The 16,616-nt window shown below is 42.6% G+C and overlaps 1 protein-coding gene across 4 annotated transcripts in view; it reads left to right on the top strand.

Annotated features, from left to right (window-relative positions):
* The window catches only part of LOC127581627 (hippocalcin-like protein 1), a 120,232-nt gene extending 104,981 nt beyond the window's left edge, over positions 1-15,251 (top strand). For all 4 annotated transcript variants that reach the window (XM_052036159.1, XM_052036161.1, XM_052036160.1 and 1 more), the window contains 2 exons: positions 11,327-11,432; positions 13,594-15,251. In XM_052036159.1, coding sequence (XP_051892119.1) covers positions 11,327-11,432; positions 13,594-13,691 — 204 coding nt within the window. In that variant the 3' untranslated portion in view covers positions 13,692-15,251. The remainder of the gene's footprint in view (positions 1-11,326; positions 11,433-13,593) is intronic.
* Positions 15,252-16,616: the final 1,365 nt, after the last annotated feature.

Raw genomic sequence — 16,616 nt, 5'->3', positions numbered from 1 at the left:
GTTGGCAACCCTTGGCATTTTTCAGCAGGCACCTTAGACCACCCGAACTGAAATACGGTGCTTTTGATCGGGAACTTCTAGCGCTGTATCTGGCGGTCCGGCATTTCCAGTACTTTTTAGAAGGCAGGCCTTTCACCGCTTTCACTGACCATAAGCCTTTGTCCTTTGCCTTCTCCAAGGTCTCCAATCCCTGGTCAGCTCATGAGCAGCGACGTTTGTCCTACATTTCCAAATTCACAAAGGATATCCAACATGTCTCCGGAAAGGACAATGTCGTTGCTGACACGCTTTCCAGACCGATCATCCACAGCCTGTCCCTGGGTGTTGACTACACGGCCCTGGCTGACACACAGCAAACCGACGACGAGCTGCCCAGCTACAGAACCGCAGTCTCGGGCCTGCAGCTCCAAGATTTCTTAGTTGGTCCAGGTCAGCAGGCCCTCCTTTGCGACATCGCAACAGGTCAACCCCGCCCTATAGTTCCTGCAGCCTGGCGGAAACGCGTTTTCGACTCGGTACACGGGTTGGCGCACCCGTCCATCAGATCAACTGTTCGACTGGTCGCCAGCAAGTTCGTCTGGCATGGCCTGTGCAAACAGGTCAGTGAGTGGGCCAGGACTTGTTGGCACCGCCAGACATCAAAAATCCAACGACACACCAAGGTCCCACCACAGCAGTTCGAGCCTACCCGTAGAAGGTTCAACCACATCCACGTCGACCTCATTGGTCCTCTGCCAGTTTCAAGAGGAGCCCGGTACCTCCTCACCATCGTGGACCAGTTCACGAGGTGGCCAGAGGCAACCCCTCTATCCGACATCATGACTGATTCCTGCGCCTGGGCGCTGCTCACAACTTGGACCTCACGTTTTGGTGTTCCGGCCCACATCACTTCAGACAGGGGCACCCAGTTTACCTCCAGCCTCTGGTCTGCATTAGCGAACATGCTAGGGACGCGGCTGCACACCACCACGGCCTACCACCCTCAATCAAACGGGTTGGTGGAATGTTTCCACCGCCATCTGAAATCAGCCCTGATGGCCCGCCTGAAAGGTCCTAACTGGGTCAACGAACTGCCTTTGGTCCTGCTTGGCATACGCACTGCCCCCAAGGAAGATCTCCACGCGTCGTCAGCTGAACTCATGTACGGTGCGCCCCTGGTTGTCCCAGGGGATTTCATACCCACCCTTCGGGGCCAAGAGGAACAACCCACGGCAGTCCTGGAAAGACTGCGCGAGAGGCTCGGCAGCTTGGCACCGATTCCCACTTCGCGGCATGGTCAAGCCCCATCCTGTGAGCCCAAGGAACTACGAGACTGTAAGTTCATTTTCGTTCGCAGGGGCACACCCCAGGCACCGTTGCGACGACCATACAAGGGGCTGTCCGGGTCATCAGGAATAATGGGACTACCTTTATTTTGGACACTGGGGGCAAGGAAGAGGTTTTCACAACGGACTGCCTCAAACCGGCCCATTTAGATCTACAACAACCGGTCGAGGTCCCAACACTGCGACGCAGAGGCCGACCTCCTAAGCAACGGCTTGCATAGCCCGCGAACCTTGAGGACCGTATTGCCAGTTCTGGAAGGGTGGTGGGGTTGTGTAGCGACTCACCATCTGAGCAAGCGAACCAGCTCAGCGGTCGGGTCGCGCATCGTCAGTGGCAAGGGCCAAGATGGCGTTGGGCCTTTGTCTTCCCCGAGCGACAAGGAGAATCCACACGCGGGAAAAGTTTGACGTAGCACATACGTCATTTCCATTTTCGGTGGGCGGGAACAGTTCCTGTTAAAAGGCCCACGCAAGGTGGGAAAATAAATCAGTTCTTGCTCTGCAGCCCACCGACTAGTGTCTTGCTTTCACATCGTGGTAGCAGCCGCTACAACAGCAAGGTTTGCCACTGTAATTTGAGGTGTATAACCAATCTAACTTGACACTGTTCAACGTGGTCCAGAATGCTAAATGAACTTGCTGCTTTTCCCGGAAACATAGATGTTTGGAGCCTCAGTACAATGAGTCAACTTGGCCGATGCAGCACTCCCTTAGTAAAGATTATGTGCTCAATTCGTGAAGTGGGGCTTGAACCTGCTGATTTAAAAATGTTTGCTCCCTCTTCTCCAACTGGACAGCACTTGAAAGAAAAGGGCCAATTCAAGCTGACTGAGGTCAACCATTCCATTAAGAATTACTGGCTGTCAGTCATTTGTAGCTCTGGTCTTCTTGGATTTGAGTGGTTGGCCATCCGCAGACATCCAAGGTTGGCTCCAGGTCAGGTGGCAGTGCATAATTACCTTGTAGGAATTGAGCTGGCTTGGATTGCAGAATATCAGAAAGTTTTAACCTTTTCATTATAATTTCCAGCTTTGTGAAATTAAGTGATTCATTCGTTCATTTCAAATATATTTACACACTTGAACTGAAACACCACTTGCATATAGATAACTTTATAATTAGTTTGGCCAGAAATGTCTGTGTCATCAGGATTTTTATGGATGTACTTGATTAAAGGTCAATTTTGCAGCATTACTCCCATCCTTTACAGGAAGATGCTAGCATTTTAGATTATATTTTGTTTCTAAAGAGAAGTGGTCAAAAGATTGAGAATACAATTGAACTGACCATTGTTAAATTACTGTGGATGCATTTTGAAGCACTTGTTTTCAATGTTTCTCCTGATACTGAAGAACCTTATTACTTCAGATATGAGCGTCATCACTTCTAACTTGATTCAAAATATTCCAGTGCCACTAGTGCAGATTCAGGCTGTACATGAGGACTCTTCAGATTTTCTACCCCAGAAGACTTTGTATAAAGTTCATCATAAAGGACTTTGCTGTACTTTAGGAAGACTTTAAGCTTTGCTCAGGTACTTCTGACAATTCTGCGATGGTTGAAAGGATTTGGTAAAATGCGAATCATTTACAATTGCTGAATTAAAGCACTATGCTGGGATTAGGAGCTCTGCCTAATGGAATTTGTACAGAGGAACTCCTGGTTCATTCAGTATTCTGCTAGAATCGAATGGGCACTCATCTGGCTGTAATGACTTGGGAGTGCTTGTATGTGATGGAGATAATTTGTGTCCACATGAAATGGCATTTGCAAAGACCTGCCGGGCTTATCCACCCTCGGGATACTGTGTTGCTGTACATATAAGTGCACTGCTGATCGTCGATGTGTTTGGATTCTGGCCGTGAGCATCATTGCAGGACAAACCAGCCATTCACATTCAGCATCTTACTGTCTGCTTTGTTTGAAAAACATTTAAAGAATTGCTTCCACCCTGCAGAATGTTTAAGTGTTAGTGTCCATCTTGGTTTCAAAGCTTCCCTCATTTTCACTATAGCAGTGAAGGCTTGCGATCTTGGTTTGCCCTATCAAAACCAAGTTGAAGATGTAGGTTTTTTTAATTGTTAATGTGGTGCTTGTAGGATAGATAAAGAGAAACTATTTTGTCTGGAGGAAGAGAGGGGATATCCTTCAAGTTGCATCTCAGAAGTTGAAGGCTGATGCCAACAGACACTTCACACAAAGGATAATGGAAATGAAGAACATTCTTCCACTGAAATGTGATTGAGGCTGGGTCATTTAGTAATTCAGAAAAGGTATGAAGGCTTGTGTTAACCAGGTTGAAATACAGATTAACCATGGTCTGACTGAATGAAGGAACAGACAGGGACCAAGTTGCTCCCAGCTAGGTTCCTTAATGTGAGGAGATGTACTAAGAGTCTGCTCTGCTGGATAAATCCTCTTCTGCATAATGAAGCAGAGAGACAAAACTGGTATATTTTAGGATGCGTGCTATGAGTACTATCAGATCCAGCTTTGTGATAATTAAACAGATGAAGTGTAGCCAAAATAAACTTTATCATTGATAATTTATTTGAGATCTTGAAATTGAGGAAACTGGAAGTCCTCTTTTAAATACTCCCCCAATGGTGCTTTCCATTGCTGGAAAGTGACTGATGGTAAGCCAACAAGCACCCATTCTACACTACATTAAAATATAAGTATCCTGACCTACTACCTTCTATCAATGATGCAGGCCCATTGTTCTTGGCTTTGTAAACAACTTTATTCTAGCTTCTATTCATAGTCCACTGAACTGATGGTGTTTGATTGGTAGCTTTGAGGACCAGGCATCATTTGGATAAAATCTTTGCAATGGTAACTCGAGGAACTCGGTGGTGCTGAGTTCCTTCAGCTTTTTTTTGTGCTCCAAATTCGAACATCTGTAGTCTCTTGGCCCTTCTCAATGGTAACATTCAGGTTGAACTGAAATATGGTCAGTTTTGTGCAGGAGTGGGTAACCATATTGACCTTTGGCATCTTAACAGGTTCTTCTGGATGAGAAAATAAAGAGGATCTTGTAGCTAGGGATGTGAATTTCATATTGCAGCAAGCAAAGATGCTCCTTGTTGCTAATTTTCCATTCCTATGGGGAGCTCATCTGATCTCCAAATCATAGAGAATTTACAACGTGAGAGGAGGCCATTCTGCCTATCAAATTCATGCCAGTTCGTGGAGATATCTGATCTTCTATCACCAGGTCCATATCCTTGAAGGTCACCACTCTTCAAATGCACATCCAAGTAGATGTTAACTGTGAAGAGGGCTTTTGCCCCTCCTTCCTCATCAGGTGATGAGTTCAAGACCCTTATTACCCTTTGGGCGAGAATGTTTTTTATCTAATTCTCCTACAAATTACTTGATCACTATGCCCCAGACCCCCTGGATTTTGATGTGTGCCAAGGGAAATAAGTCCTTCTAATTTATCTATACTGTTCATAATTTTTTTTTACCTCAATTAAATTTTTTTTACCTCCAATTCCTTCAGCTTTCTGTTCCAAGGAAAATTAATCCCTGCCTATTCAATCTTTCCTTGTGGCTAAAGTTTTCCAGGTCTGCCAATGTCTTCCTCAATTTCTTTTTCATTTTTCCGAATGCACTTACAGCTGGGGGATTTTAACATGAAGGTGGATTGGGAAAGCCAGGAAGGCAGTGGATCTCAGGAGAGCGAGTTTGTGGAAGGTCTACAGGATGGCTTTTTGGACCAACTTGTTGATGAGCCCACCAGGGTATCGGCTGTTTTGGATTGGGTGCTGTGTAACGAACCAGAGGTGATTAGGGAACTAAAGGTAAAGGAACCATTAGGAACTAGCGATCACAATATGATTGAGTTCAGTTTCAAATTTGAAAAGGAGAAGCTGATATCAGATGTGTCAATATTTCAGTGGAACAAAGGAAATTACAGTGACCTGAGAGAGGAACTGGCCCAAATTGATTGGAAAAGAAGCTAGTTGGAGGGACGGCAGAGCAGAAATGGATGGAATTTCTACGAGAAATAAGGAAAATGCAGGATTGATATATTCCAAGAAAAAAGGTTATGAATGGAAAAATGGCACAAATGTGGATAACGAGAGGTGAAGGATAAAGTAAAAGCAAAAGGGAGGGCATACAAGGAAGCAAAAATTAGTGGGAAAAGAGAAGACTGGGAAAATTTTAAAAACTTACAGAAAGAAACTAAGAAGGTCAATAGGAAAGAAAAGATGAATTATGAAAGGAAGTTGGCAGATAACATTCAAAAAGATACCAAGAATTTTTTTAAATATATGAAGAGTAAAAGAGAGACACAGGTTGATATAGGACCAATTGAAAACGGTGCGGGAGAGATTATAATGGATAACAAAGAGATGGCAAAGGAACTAAATGAGTATTTTGCATCGGCCTTCACTGTGGAGGACACCAGCAATATACTGGATAGTCAGGGGTCTCGGGGATAGAACTGAATTCAGTTAAGATTACTAGAGAGAAGGTGCTCGGGAAGCTTAAATGGACTAAAGGCAGATAAGTCTCCCAGACCGGATGAGGTGCACCCCCAGGTTCTGAAGGAGGTGGCTTCAGAGATTGCGGAGGCATTGGTGATAATTTTCCAGGAATCAATAGACTCCGGCATGGTTCCGGAGGACTGGAAGGTCGCAAATGTAGTTCCACTGTATAAGAGCCAGCATAAAGGAAATTACAGATCTATTAGTCTGACATCGGTGGTGGGAAAGTTATTGGAATCAATTCTCAAGGATGAGGTTATGGAACACCTAGAGATGGAAGGCAAGATAGGACCAAGCCAGCATGATTTTGTGAAGGGAAGATCCTGCCTGACCAACCTATTGGAGTTTTTTGAGGAAAGCTCAGGTAGAGTGGATAAGGGAGAGGCTGTAGATGTTGTGTATTTAGACTTTCAAAAGGCCTTCAACAAGGTGCCGCACAAGAGGCTGATTAATAAGATGAGAGCTCATGGAATTACAGGTAGGATATTGGAATGGGTGGCACATTGGCCAGTAGGCAGAAAGAAAAGGGTGAGAATAAAGGGATCCTGTTCTGTTTGGCTGCCGGTTACTAGTGATGTTCCGCAGGGGTCAGTGTTGGGGCCACTTCTTTTTACTTTGTACATTAATGATTTGGATGATGAAGTAAATGGTTTTGTGGCTAAGTTTGCAGATGACACCAAGATAGGTGGAGGAGTAGGAAGTATTAAAGAAATAAGAAGGTTGCAGAGAGACTTAGGTAGTTTAGGAGAATGGGCAAAGAAATGGCAGATGAGATTCAATGTTGATAAATGTGCCGTTGTACACTTTGGGGGGAAAAAAAAATAAATGGGCAGATTATTATCTAGATGGGGAGAAAATTCAAAGTACAGAAGTACAAAGGGACTTGGGGGTACTCGTGCAGGATACCCTAAAGGTTAACCACCAGGTCGGATCGGCAGTAAAGAAAACGAATGCTATGTTAGCATTCATCTTGAGAGGTATAAAGTACAAAAGTAAGGAAGTGTTGATGAGGCTCTATGGGGCACTGGTGAGACCTCATTTGGAGTACTGTGCGCAGTTTTGGGCCCCTTAGGAAGAATGTACTGATGTTGGAGAGGGTTCAGGAAAGATTTACGAGGATGATTCCCAGAATGAAAGGGCTTACATACGATGAGCATTTGTCAGCTCTTGGACTGTATTCATTGGAGTATAGAAGAATGAGAGGGGACCTCGTAGAAACATTTAGAATGTTGAAAGGACTGGACAGGGTAGATGTGGTTAAGCTGTTTCCCCTGGTGGGTGAGTCCAGGACTAGAGGGCACAATCTTAGAATTAGAGGGTACCGGTTTAAAACAGAGATGAGGAGAAATTTCTTTAGCCAGAGGGTAGAGAAATTATGGAATTCTTTGCCATGTACAGCAGTGGAGGCCCTATCATTGGAGGCAATTAAGGAGGAGATTGATAGGTATCTAATTAGTCAAAGTATCAAGGGATATGGGGATAAGGCCGGAAATTGGGGCTAGATAGGAATAGTATTAGTTTAGCTCATGGAGCAGACTCGATGGGCCAAATGGCCTACTTCTGCTCCTTTGTCTTGTGATCTTGTAGTGTAGAGCTGCTGTCAATATGTTGTTGTGTGCAGTTTTAACATAATGCCTCTGCTCTTGTATTCTGTACCTTGACTAATAAAGCAAAGCAGTCCTTTTTGCTTTTTTAACCAGCTTGTTGACCTTGAAGTATCTGAATGTATACCTTCTTTGCAATAATCTGTGTACTGAGTTCTATTTGTACCAACTAAATGCAGGTCCAGTAAAACTGTTAATCTGTTACACTCAGGTCTTTTGGTAGTGCCAGACAAGCACATCTAGACTATTGGATGTTATTATTAATACTCCAAAACACTTTCAATTCACTTTATTTTAGATGCTATATGTTAGTATAATAAATTTTCCTGCAAATTCTGTAAGTTTAAAGGGAGTGCAGGAAACAGGATCTTGGTGAGGTTAAAGGGAGCCCTGGAACTGGGGCACTGCTACATAAAAGTAGTGCATGAACTGGGGCTGTATGTGTTACTGGGATCATGTGAGCCAGTGCCCCACTGAGCCAAAGGGAGCATGGAAATCTGAGCCCCAGTGTGCTGAAAGGTGCAGGAGCCAGGGTCCCAGTGTGTTTAAAGGAAGAAAAAACAAGACGGGCCTGATGTATTAGAGTGTGCAGGAACCAGAGCCCCAGTTTGCTAAAGGAAGCATAGGAATCAGCACCCAGTGAGCTAGATGCTGAACTATCAGGATTTCTGATTTATCGCACAGTGGAATTATTGGAATTTTACCGTACTTAAAAGGCCAAGTAGTAAAAAAAAAAGGACACAAAATGTATCTTGTTGAGAATGTAGCAATTCCATTCCCATTCAAGCTCTCCTGATAGCATTGCCAGTCGAGTCCTGGGTACAAGAGTAGCAGTTCTAATTAAAGAATTCTAATTCTTTTAAATTCCTTAAATACCCTCTATATTGGCTGAAGCGTGACTGAGAATGCCAGTGGGAAAATCACCTGCGGAGGAGTCAGGCTCATGGCTTAACCTGATAGTGGGCCAGGATCTCAAGGCAAGAATTGGTGGTGGGCAGTACAAATGCTGGGCGATTTCTTTCCCAGCCCATGGGGTCTAGGGCTAATGTCTTCTCAGACTGGGAAGATTAACTATGTGACTATAATTTGCCATGTTGTTGTTGGAAGAGCCTGGGGAATATTCTTTTGACTGTTCTTGAAAGAATTTCTGCTTTCATTGGTAATAAATCAGTCCAAAGTGAGCACCTAAGATAAGATCTTTATTAGTCACATGTACATCGAAGCACACAGTGAAATGCATTTTTTGCGTAGTGTTCTGGGGGCAGCCCGCAAGCGTTGCCACGCTTCTGGTGCCAACATAGCTTGCCCACAACTTCCTAACCTGTACGTCTTTGGAATGTGGGAGGAAACCAGAGCACCCGGAGGAAACCCACGCAGACACGGGGAGAATGTACAACCTTAACCATAACTCATGTCTCCATAGGAAAGCCACCTAACTTCAACCAAAATAATAAATGATCGTTTGTGTTATTGGCTGCATTTACCAAAGCTGCATATGCTTCAATTAGTATCTAAACTGAATTTTAAGAATTGTATTGTGTGTTTATTGTTTATGGCTGATGAAATTGACAGTTTCTTATGAAGTTTTCAACATATCCATGGATTTGGTGTATGACTCAACTTGCCAGGAACATTTGCTGTGATGTTCTGAAACAATAATTTGTGAGTCTAACCCATGGGTTTCAGCTTGGTAGTAAATGAATGATGTAGCACAAAATGATATACAAGGAAGTGAATGGAGAATGGAGGTATGATGCATGCAAACTGTGTCTAAAGTGCCCTCTGATGGTAAATGTTGATATTTTCTGCAATGTTACTAAAGGCTGTGCAAGAAATATTCTCCTGTGGCATAGTGCTTTTGAGCACAACAAACAGAAGTTTAAGCAAAATGTGAATGCTAAATATAGTTATCACCAAATTAGTTCCAGGACTGCATGTACGCAGAAGTACTAACAGGTAGACTCTGAGTGTCAGTGTAGGTCAGTGATGATCATGCATTTTGATGCCACTTCAGTTATGTATAATGCACATTTTTGCACATGTGCCCTAGACGTTAAGAGGGTGGTAGTGGCAAGGTGTTATTCTGGCTGGTGGTCTGTGACCAGTGGTGTTCCGCAGGGATCAGTGCTGGGGCCTCTGTTGCTTGTGATACACACAAATGACTTGGATGAAAATGTAGATGGGTGGGTTGGTAAATTTGCAGATGACACAAAGATTGGTGGAATTGTGGACAGTGTAGGGGGCTGTCAAAGGATAAAACAGAATATAAATCTCTTACAGATCTGGGTGGAGAAATGGCAGATGGAGTTTAATCTGAGGAAGTATGAGGTGTTGCACTTTGGCAGGTCAAATGTACGGGGAAATTATACCGTCAATGGCAGGGCCCTTAACAGCATTGATGTGCAGAAGGATCTTGGGGTCCAAGTCGATAGCTCCCTGAAACTGGCCACGCATGTAGATAGGGTGGTAAAGAAGGTGTATGGCATGTTTGACTTCATTGGCTGGGGCATTGTGTATGAGAGGAAGGAAGTCATGTTGCAACTATATAAAACTTTGGTTTGGCCGCACTTGGAGTATTGTGTGCGAATCTGGTCACCCCCATTACAAAAAGGATGTGGAAGCTTTGGAAAGATTGCAGAAGAGGTCTTCTAGGATGCTGCCTTGATTAGAGGGTGTGAACTATAAGGAGAGATTGGACAACTTTGGGTTGTTTGCTCTGGAGCGTCGGAGGCTGAGGGGAGACCTGATAGAAGTTCATAAAATTATGAGAGGCATAGATAGGGTAGACAGTCAGAATCACTTTCCCCAGGGTGGAAATGTCACGTATTGGAGGACATGCATTTAAGATGAGAGGGGGAAAGTTTAAAGGAGATGTGCGGGGCAAGTTTTGTTTTACACGGAGTGGGAGGTGCCAGGGGTAGTGGTGGAAGCAAGTATAATTGTGACGTTTAAGAGGCTGTTAAATATGAGTATGGAGGGATATGGACCATGTATAGGCAGAAGAGATTTTAATTTAATTTGGCCATATGTGGTGCTGTACTGTTATATTTTCCATGTAAACAGTCATACAGAAGCAGGCCTTCACAACACAAGGTTTATATCGGAACAACTTAAAATCAGCCTTCTAAGCAGGTCCATTGCCTTGGAAATTGGTATGGGATCTCCTGCAAATACTTGATTTCCCCACACCAGAACTGCCCCCCCCCCCCAACCTCCCCACCCTAGGTCAGTGGGTCCCCCACCATAGGACCTAGCGCTTATCATTCCCCTTTTGACAGCCCACACCTCAGCTGATCACAACCTTCTCCACCTCACTCCCTGTGCCCCACAGTTCTAACCTTTCCAGAGCCTCTCCTCCACAGGTAATGGCACTATTCCACAATCCTGGGAGTTAGGCATGGCGAGTCATCAAAGAGTATGGATTTATATATATTAATCAAACAAATTTAATTAATGAAGGGTCTCAACCTGAAATGTTGACTGTCTATTTCCCTCCACAGGTGCTGCCTGACCTGCTAAGTTCTTCTCGCAGTTTGTTTTTTGCTCCAGATTCCAGCATCAGCAGTCTCTTCAGTCGTCTTCCCTTTTGTTCACTTGACCTTCCCTTCCGCTACTTACCCCGAGCCTGCCACCCCTTTCTCTGCATCATAAACTCTATTCTTTCTGTGCTAATGAAAGATCATTAAACTGATATTTTCTGTTCCCTTCTCCAGGAAAGCTGCCAGACCTGAATATTTTCAGAACTTTCTTGCTTTTAGTTTGGACTTCCAGCATCTGGACCAGTTCTGCTCTTGCATTTCTTTTATATTAATACCCAAATAAAAGAGCTGAGTGAGGAGAGGTACAATCTGTGTACTGAACAATGAATGTTACCCAGTTATTGATATTCTTGTTTTGACAGGCAATCTACAAGATGGTATCCACCGTGATGAAGATGCCTGATGATGAAGCAACACCAGAGAAAAGAACAGATAAAATCTTCAGACAGATGGACACAAATAACGATGGTAACAGTCAAACTATTCTCTCACAGATTCTACAGCTTCCTACATTGTTTTCATAATTACTCCTTACATCAGAAGTCTAACTGACATTGTCCCAAGTTTATGCCGTCATGTCCCTATACCTAAGCTATTTAACTAAAGAGTAGTGTTTCATTCCATAAAATTCTTGAAATCATAAAGCAAATGGAGATGGAAGAAGTAAAATGTAGAGTCCAGTGAAAGGATGAAAGACAAAGGCACAATGGTGCAGCCAGTGGAGTGGCTGCAGTGACTCTAGGTCAGTCCTGACCTCTGTCTGTCTGTGTGGAGTTTGTATGTTCTCCCTGTGACCATGTGGGTTCAATTTCCCCCACATCCCAAAGATGTGTGGGTTGGAAGGTTATTTGGCCACTGTAAATTGCCGCTTGGTGAATAAATGAGTCGTATAATCTGAAGGAAGTACAAGAGAATTGGGGAGAATAGGGTTATAGGGAATATGGGATTGCTCTGTGACCATCACAGATGTGATGGGCTAACTTGGTCTCCTTCTATGCTGCAAAGAAATACATGATATAACAAAGGTCATTACTTTTCCAAGGATTAGTGAGAGAATTTGAATGACATTCATAGATCAACACAACAGTATTTCCAGAGAATTTTAGGTAGGAGCCTGACTACTCAACCTGAGCCTGGTGAGGCCAAACTGTACATTGAATGATTGGATATCAAAAAAATAAGTTGCTGCGCAGTTGAGTTTGGCTTAAGTTTTACTTTTATGCCTGAGCAGACGTCTGCTTTAGACTTCTTAACTCAGTCATTCCTTTCTAGTTTTGTGACTCCCTTCATGTTGGATTCAACCTGTCGACATTATTTTTACTTCACCTGTTAATCCACTTGCATTAATTTCCTATACAGGGTTTATCAACCAAATGTGTTAACCCTTCTGTGACAACCTATTTATAAATTCCTTTAAAGGAGGACAAAAAGAAATCCCTGACAAATGGACCAACTTGTGTACTTAAGTATGAGAACAAAATAATTTAAATCCCAGTAACTCTGTAGAAAATACTCAAATTACAACATACAGTATCTGTTTGATTACTACCTATCTTTCCTTCATTATAATTTGCATATTTGTTTTTTGATTTGATTTCTAATATTTAAAGCTTGAAGTTCTGACATAGGAATATACAAATCATTTTCTGAAGTTTTTTTGCATGTTCAACCAGAATGGAATACTGCCAAACCCACTATAAATGGCCATTTAAGTTGTATCTGTTATACATCATTGTGACCATTCAGAATGTTGCTTTTGTCACTAAGTTAACCTAAGTAGTTTTAGCCTAGGTTTATTGACGTTGCATTCCCCACCTGTTGACAAGGTGTGTTAATTTAAAGAGCAGCACACATATCACCAGCATAGCACACCACTTAATTTGTAGAAGTGGGAGGGTGGTGATTCTTCTTGACTTTGGCCATATTTCCCACATGGAATAGAAGAGGTGAGTTTCAGATAACAGAAGAATCGATCTCTCAAAACCTTTTTATTTTGAACATGAGTGGGTCAACATGAGGAGGGAAATTTTCCAAACTTTATCTACACATTTACTTGAATTTGTGTGCAATTTTTGCTTGAAAGACATTCCTTGATAAGTTTTACCCCATGCTTTATTACACTTTGCCAAAGTAAAATTCATCCTAACATTACTCCTTACTCAATTCCTCAGTCACCCATTTGTGTGACAATAACAGGGACAAAAATTGATATTGAATATATTTGTTTTCCTGCTCCTGAAGTGAAACATTCCACTTTCATGGATCACACTTTCATTGAAAACAACCTGTTATTTAAGATAAGATTTTCTTTATTAGTCACGTGTACATCAAAACACACAGTGAAATGCATCTTTGTGTAGATTGTTCTGGGGACAGCTGGCAAGTGTTACCACACTTCTGGCACCAACATAGCATGCCCACAGCTTCCTAACCCATACGTCTTTTGGAATGTGGGAGAAAACCGGAGCACTCTGAGGAAACCCACGCAGTCACGGGGAGAACGTACAAACTCCTTACAGACAGTGGCTGGAATTGAACCCGGGTCACTGGCGCTGTAATAGCATTACGCTAACCGCTACACTACCGTGCTTGTTAATACACTGCTTTCCTGTTTACAAATTTCTTCCAGGTAAATTGTCCCTTGAAGAATTCATTAAAGGTGCCAAGAGTGACCCCTCCATTGTACGGTTACTACAGTGTGACCCAAGCAGTGCATCTCAGTTCTAATGGGACATGATTGTATCGCACTGATCATCTGAAGTAAAGGAGCGAGCTTTCATTCCAGCTGGATTGCCAACCCTTTGTCTGACCTCCATCTCATCATGAATTGATCTTCCTGCCATAAGAGGGTGAATGACTAACACGGACAGCATAGTCTACCCACGCTGTCTTCAGAGGAGCTTATAGTCACTGCGCTGTTACTTTTGTTTTGTGTTTTCTGTGCAATGGACACTTCAAAAAGCAGGCATGCCAACACTTATAGGGCACCAGGGCATTGTGTGCAAAGCTCTCCACTATGGTTCAGAATAATGCACATGTCTATTGTTGGCCCATAACCTGAACATAAAATTGACATCACGAATGTAAAAATGCCACATAAGGGAGCTTGCAAACACGCTTCGAGTGCATTGTAGCTGCTCTAGTTATTGCTCTTGTTGTACAAACCAACAACTACAGTTCCCAGAATGATCTATATTACTCTGCAAATGAAACTATTAGATTATTTCACTTGCAGATTCACCCAGTGAGCCTCAGATCACTGTGGGAAGTATAGTTTATGCTTAGAAAGCAGGAAGACATTACGGACCTATTTGTGAGGGGAGGTATAAGCTGAGGTTAAATGTTTAAGTGGCCCTCGTGCACAGTGGAGCTGTTGACATATATACAAAATGTATCCTGACCATAACTTTGGTTGCATTTTAAAAAAAAGGCCTGTTTTAATCAAGCACCATATAGTCCCCTTTCTAAGCTTCCCATATCTAGTAGATTCCCAAAGCATGGTTTGATCCGTTGGAACAAGTGGCCTTTTATTAAACAGTAATGACAATGGGCTGCTGCCTAAATTATTGAAAATCACTGATTCTTCCTTCAGTTTGTGTCAAACCAAAAGTGTGGTCCACCTCCATGATTCCATTTCACTACACTGGGAAGAGGGAAAACAATTAGTGGGAGTGGGGCAATGAAGTACCTACCTAACTCCAAACCCACAAAAATTGTCATCCTAACAAAACAGATCTGATGAGCCTGGAGTTTGTAGTGAAGTGCAGTAAAATAATAATAGATGTCACTCTAGTGGAAAAGGCAAGTCTGCAGCATTTTAGACTTAGTAGTAAATAATCATTTGTGTTGGTGCGTAAGTGCTCCCAAGTGCAGAAGTCATGTGAATTTGATTTATGCACCAGATTTACATAGTATATCTTGCATCTATCAAACATTACGGCCAAAACCCAGTGACCAATGTAATTCATGGTTGTTAGAAATGTACAAGGGAATACTGTGAACAAATGGGCTAGATGCAAGGTCTTCCTGCCTGATATTATTACTGTCTTACCATGTTATAATAACTGGAATAAAAATCCTTTAATTCTTGTTATGAGTATACTGAATCTGCTCTTGCAGGGGTGTTTTGTGTGCTTCAGAAATGAAGGCGGAGCCACTGGCAGTGCATGTTAGATCATGGTATCGGAGGAATTGTATTAAAAGGTAAATGTATTTTTAACAGTGTTGTAATTCATCTTCAAATACTATTCTAAATTAAAACATCATTGTTTTAAAGCAAGAATTGAAATGCCATTCTTTCTCCCACAGTGGAAATCAAATATAATCTACCTGTTGAAACTGGTGTGGTAAAGTTTTAGTCTATCTTAATTTGGCGATGTCATTGTTGTATCCAAAAATGTTTAGCACATTGAAGAAATGGGTAATTGTTATGTTTGAGCTTTTGTAATGTTAGTATGACTTTATATTTTTTAAATTATTATTTGAATCAATTTATCAGATCAGATATTTGTGCTAAAGACTTCAAGGCAGAAGCTGGGCTGAAAACAATGAAGAGAAGGATTTATATTTACATAGCACCATTTATCTCCCTGTCTGAACATCCTGAAGTAGTAAAACCAATGAAGTACTTGAAGTTAAGTCACTTCTTATGTAAAAACACAGCAGTCAATTTGTACACAGCAGGTTCCCACAAGCAGTGATGTGATAAAGACCAGATAAAGTGTTTTTGTTTACTGAAAGAATTTTTATCCAGGACTGTAGAGATAATACTGCTACTCATCCTCAAAGGTAGCCGCAGGGTCTTTTGCATCTACCAGATGCAATCTCTGTCAAAGTCTCATCCAAAAGACAACACAGCACTCTTTTGGTCCTGAATTAGCAGGTGGGATGGGTGCTGACATACATTCATGACTTTGGGGTGGGATTTGAACCCCAACCTTCTGAAGGGAGGCAAGTTGCCACAGCTGACCTGCACACTTTGTGCCATGTTTCCCACGGTGTAAAGTACAAGGAATAATCGTTATCCTTTTTAAATTTAGGACTTCCTCATACAATTTTGGGAATGTGCGAGTTGGAGACGATGGTAGGAATTTTTCCTTCCAAGGATGCGTGGGTTTAGAAGGATTGGAGCCACATGATAAATTCTCTAACTCAACCCTTGTCTCCAACTCATCCATATCAGTTTAAAGAGACAGGGTTCAGGTGGGGGTGGGGGGAGGTGGAGAGCATGGCATTGTCAGGAAGCCTGTAATTCAGCAAAATCTTTTAAAGGAGCTGTGTTGCTGTGCTGAAATGTTTATTCTTAACACACAGTGACCAGCTTTTCTTGGGAATCCTGGCAGAAAAAAAATGTCGGCATGAAGGGCTGGATTCTTGAGGTGGTGTAACTATAACTCACTGTACTCTCTCTCCCTTGCATTCCTGGATCTCTCCTCCAACCTGTAATTCAACTGCCCACAACCCCCATCAGACTTGATTGCCCCTTTGTGTCAACTCCTTCAGATGCCCTAATTTCCTCTCACTTCTCTGTGTTATCTCTTCATTCCCTCCCTTCCACGTTCCAGTACTTGCATTTTAAATACCCATCAGCTGCGTGTCCTAACTGACAGCCAGGCAACCTGTCAATCAAGACTCTGTTGGCAGGGAACCTTT

The sequence above is a fragment of the Pristis pectinata genome, chromosome 22 (assembly GCF_009764475.1).
Source record: "Pristis pectinata isolate sPriPec2 chromosome 22, sPriPec2.1.pri, whole genome shotgun sequence".
Taxonomy (NCBI): domain Eukaryota; kingdom Metazoa; phylum Chordata; class Chondrichthyes; order Rhinopristiformes; family Pristidae; genus Pristis; species Pristis pectinata.
Note: the sequence above shows the minus strand (reverse complement) of the source record. Positions and strands in the feature narration are given on the sequence as shown.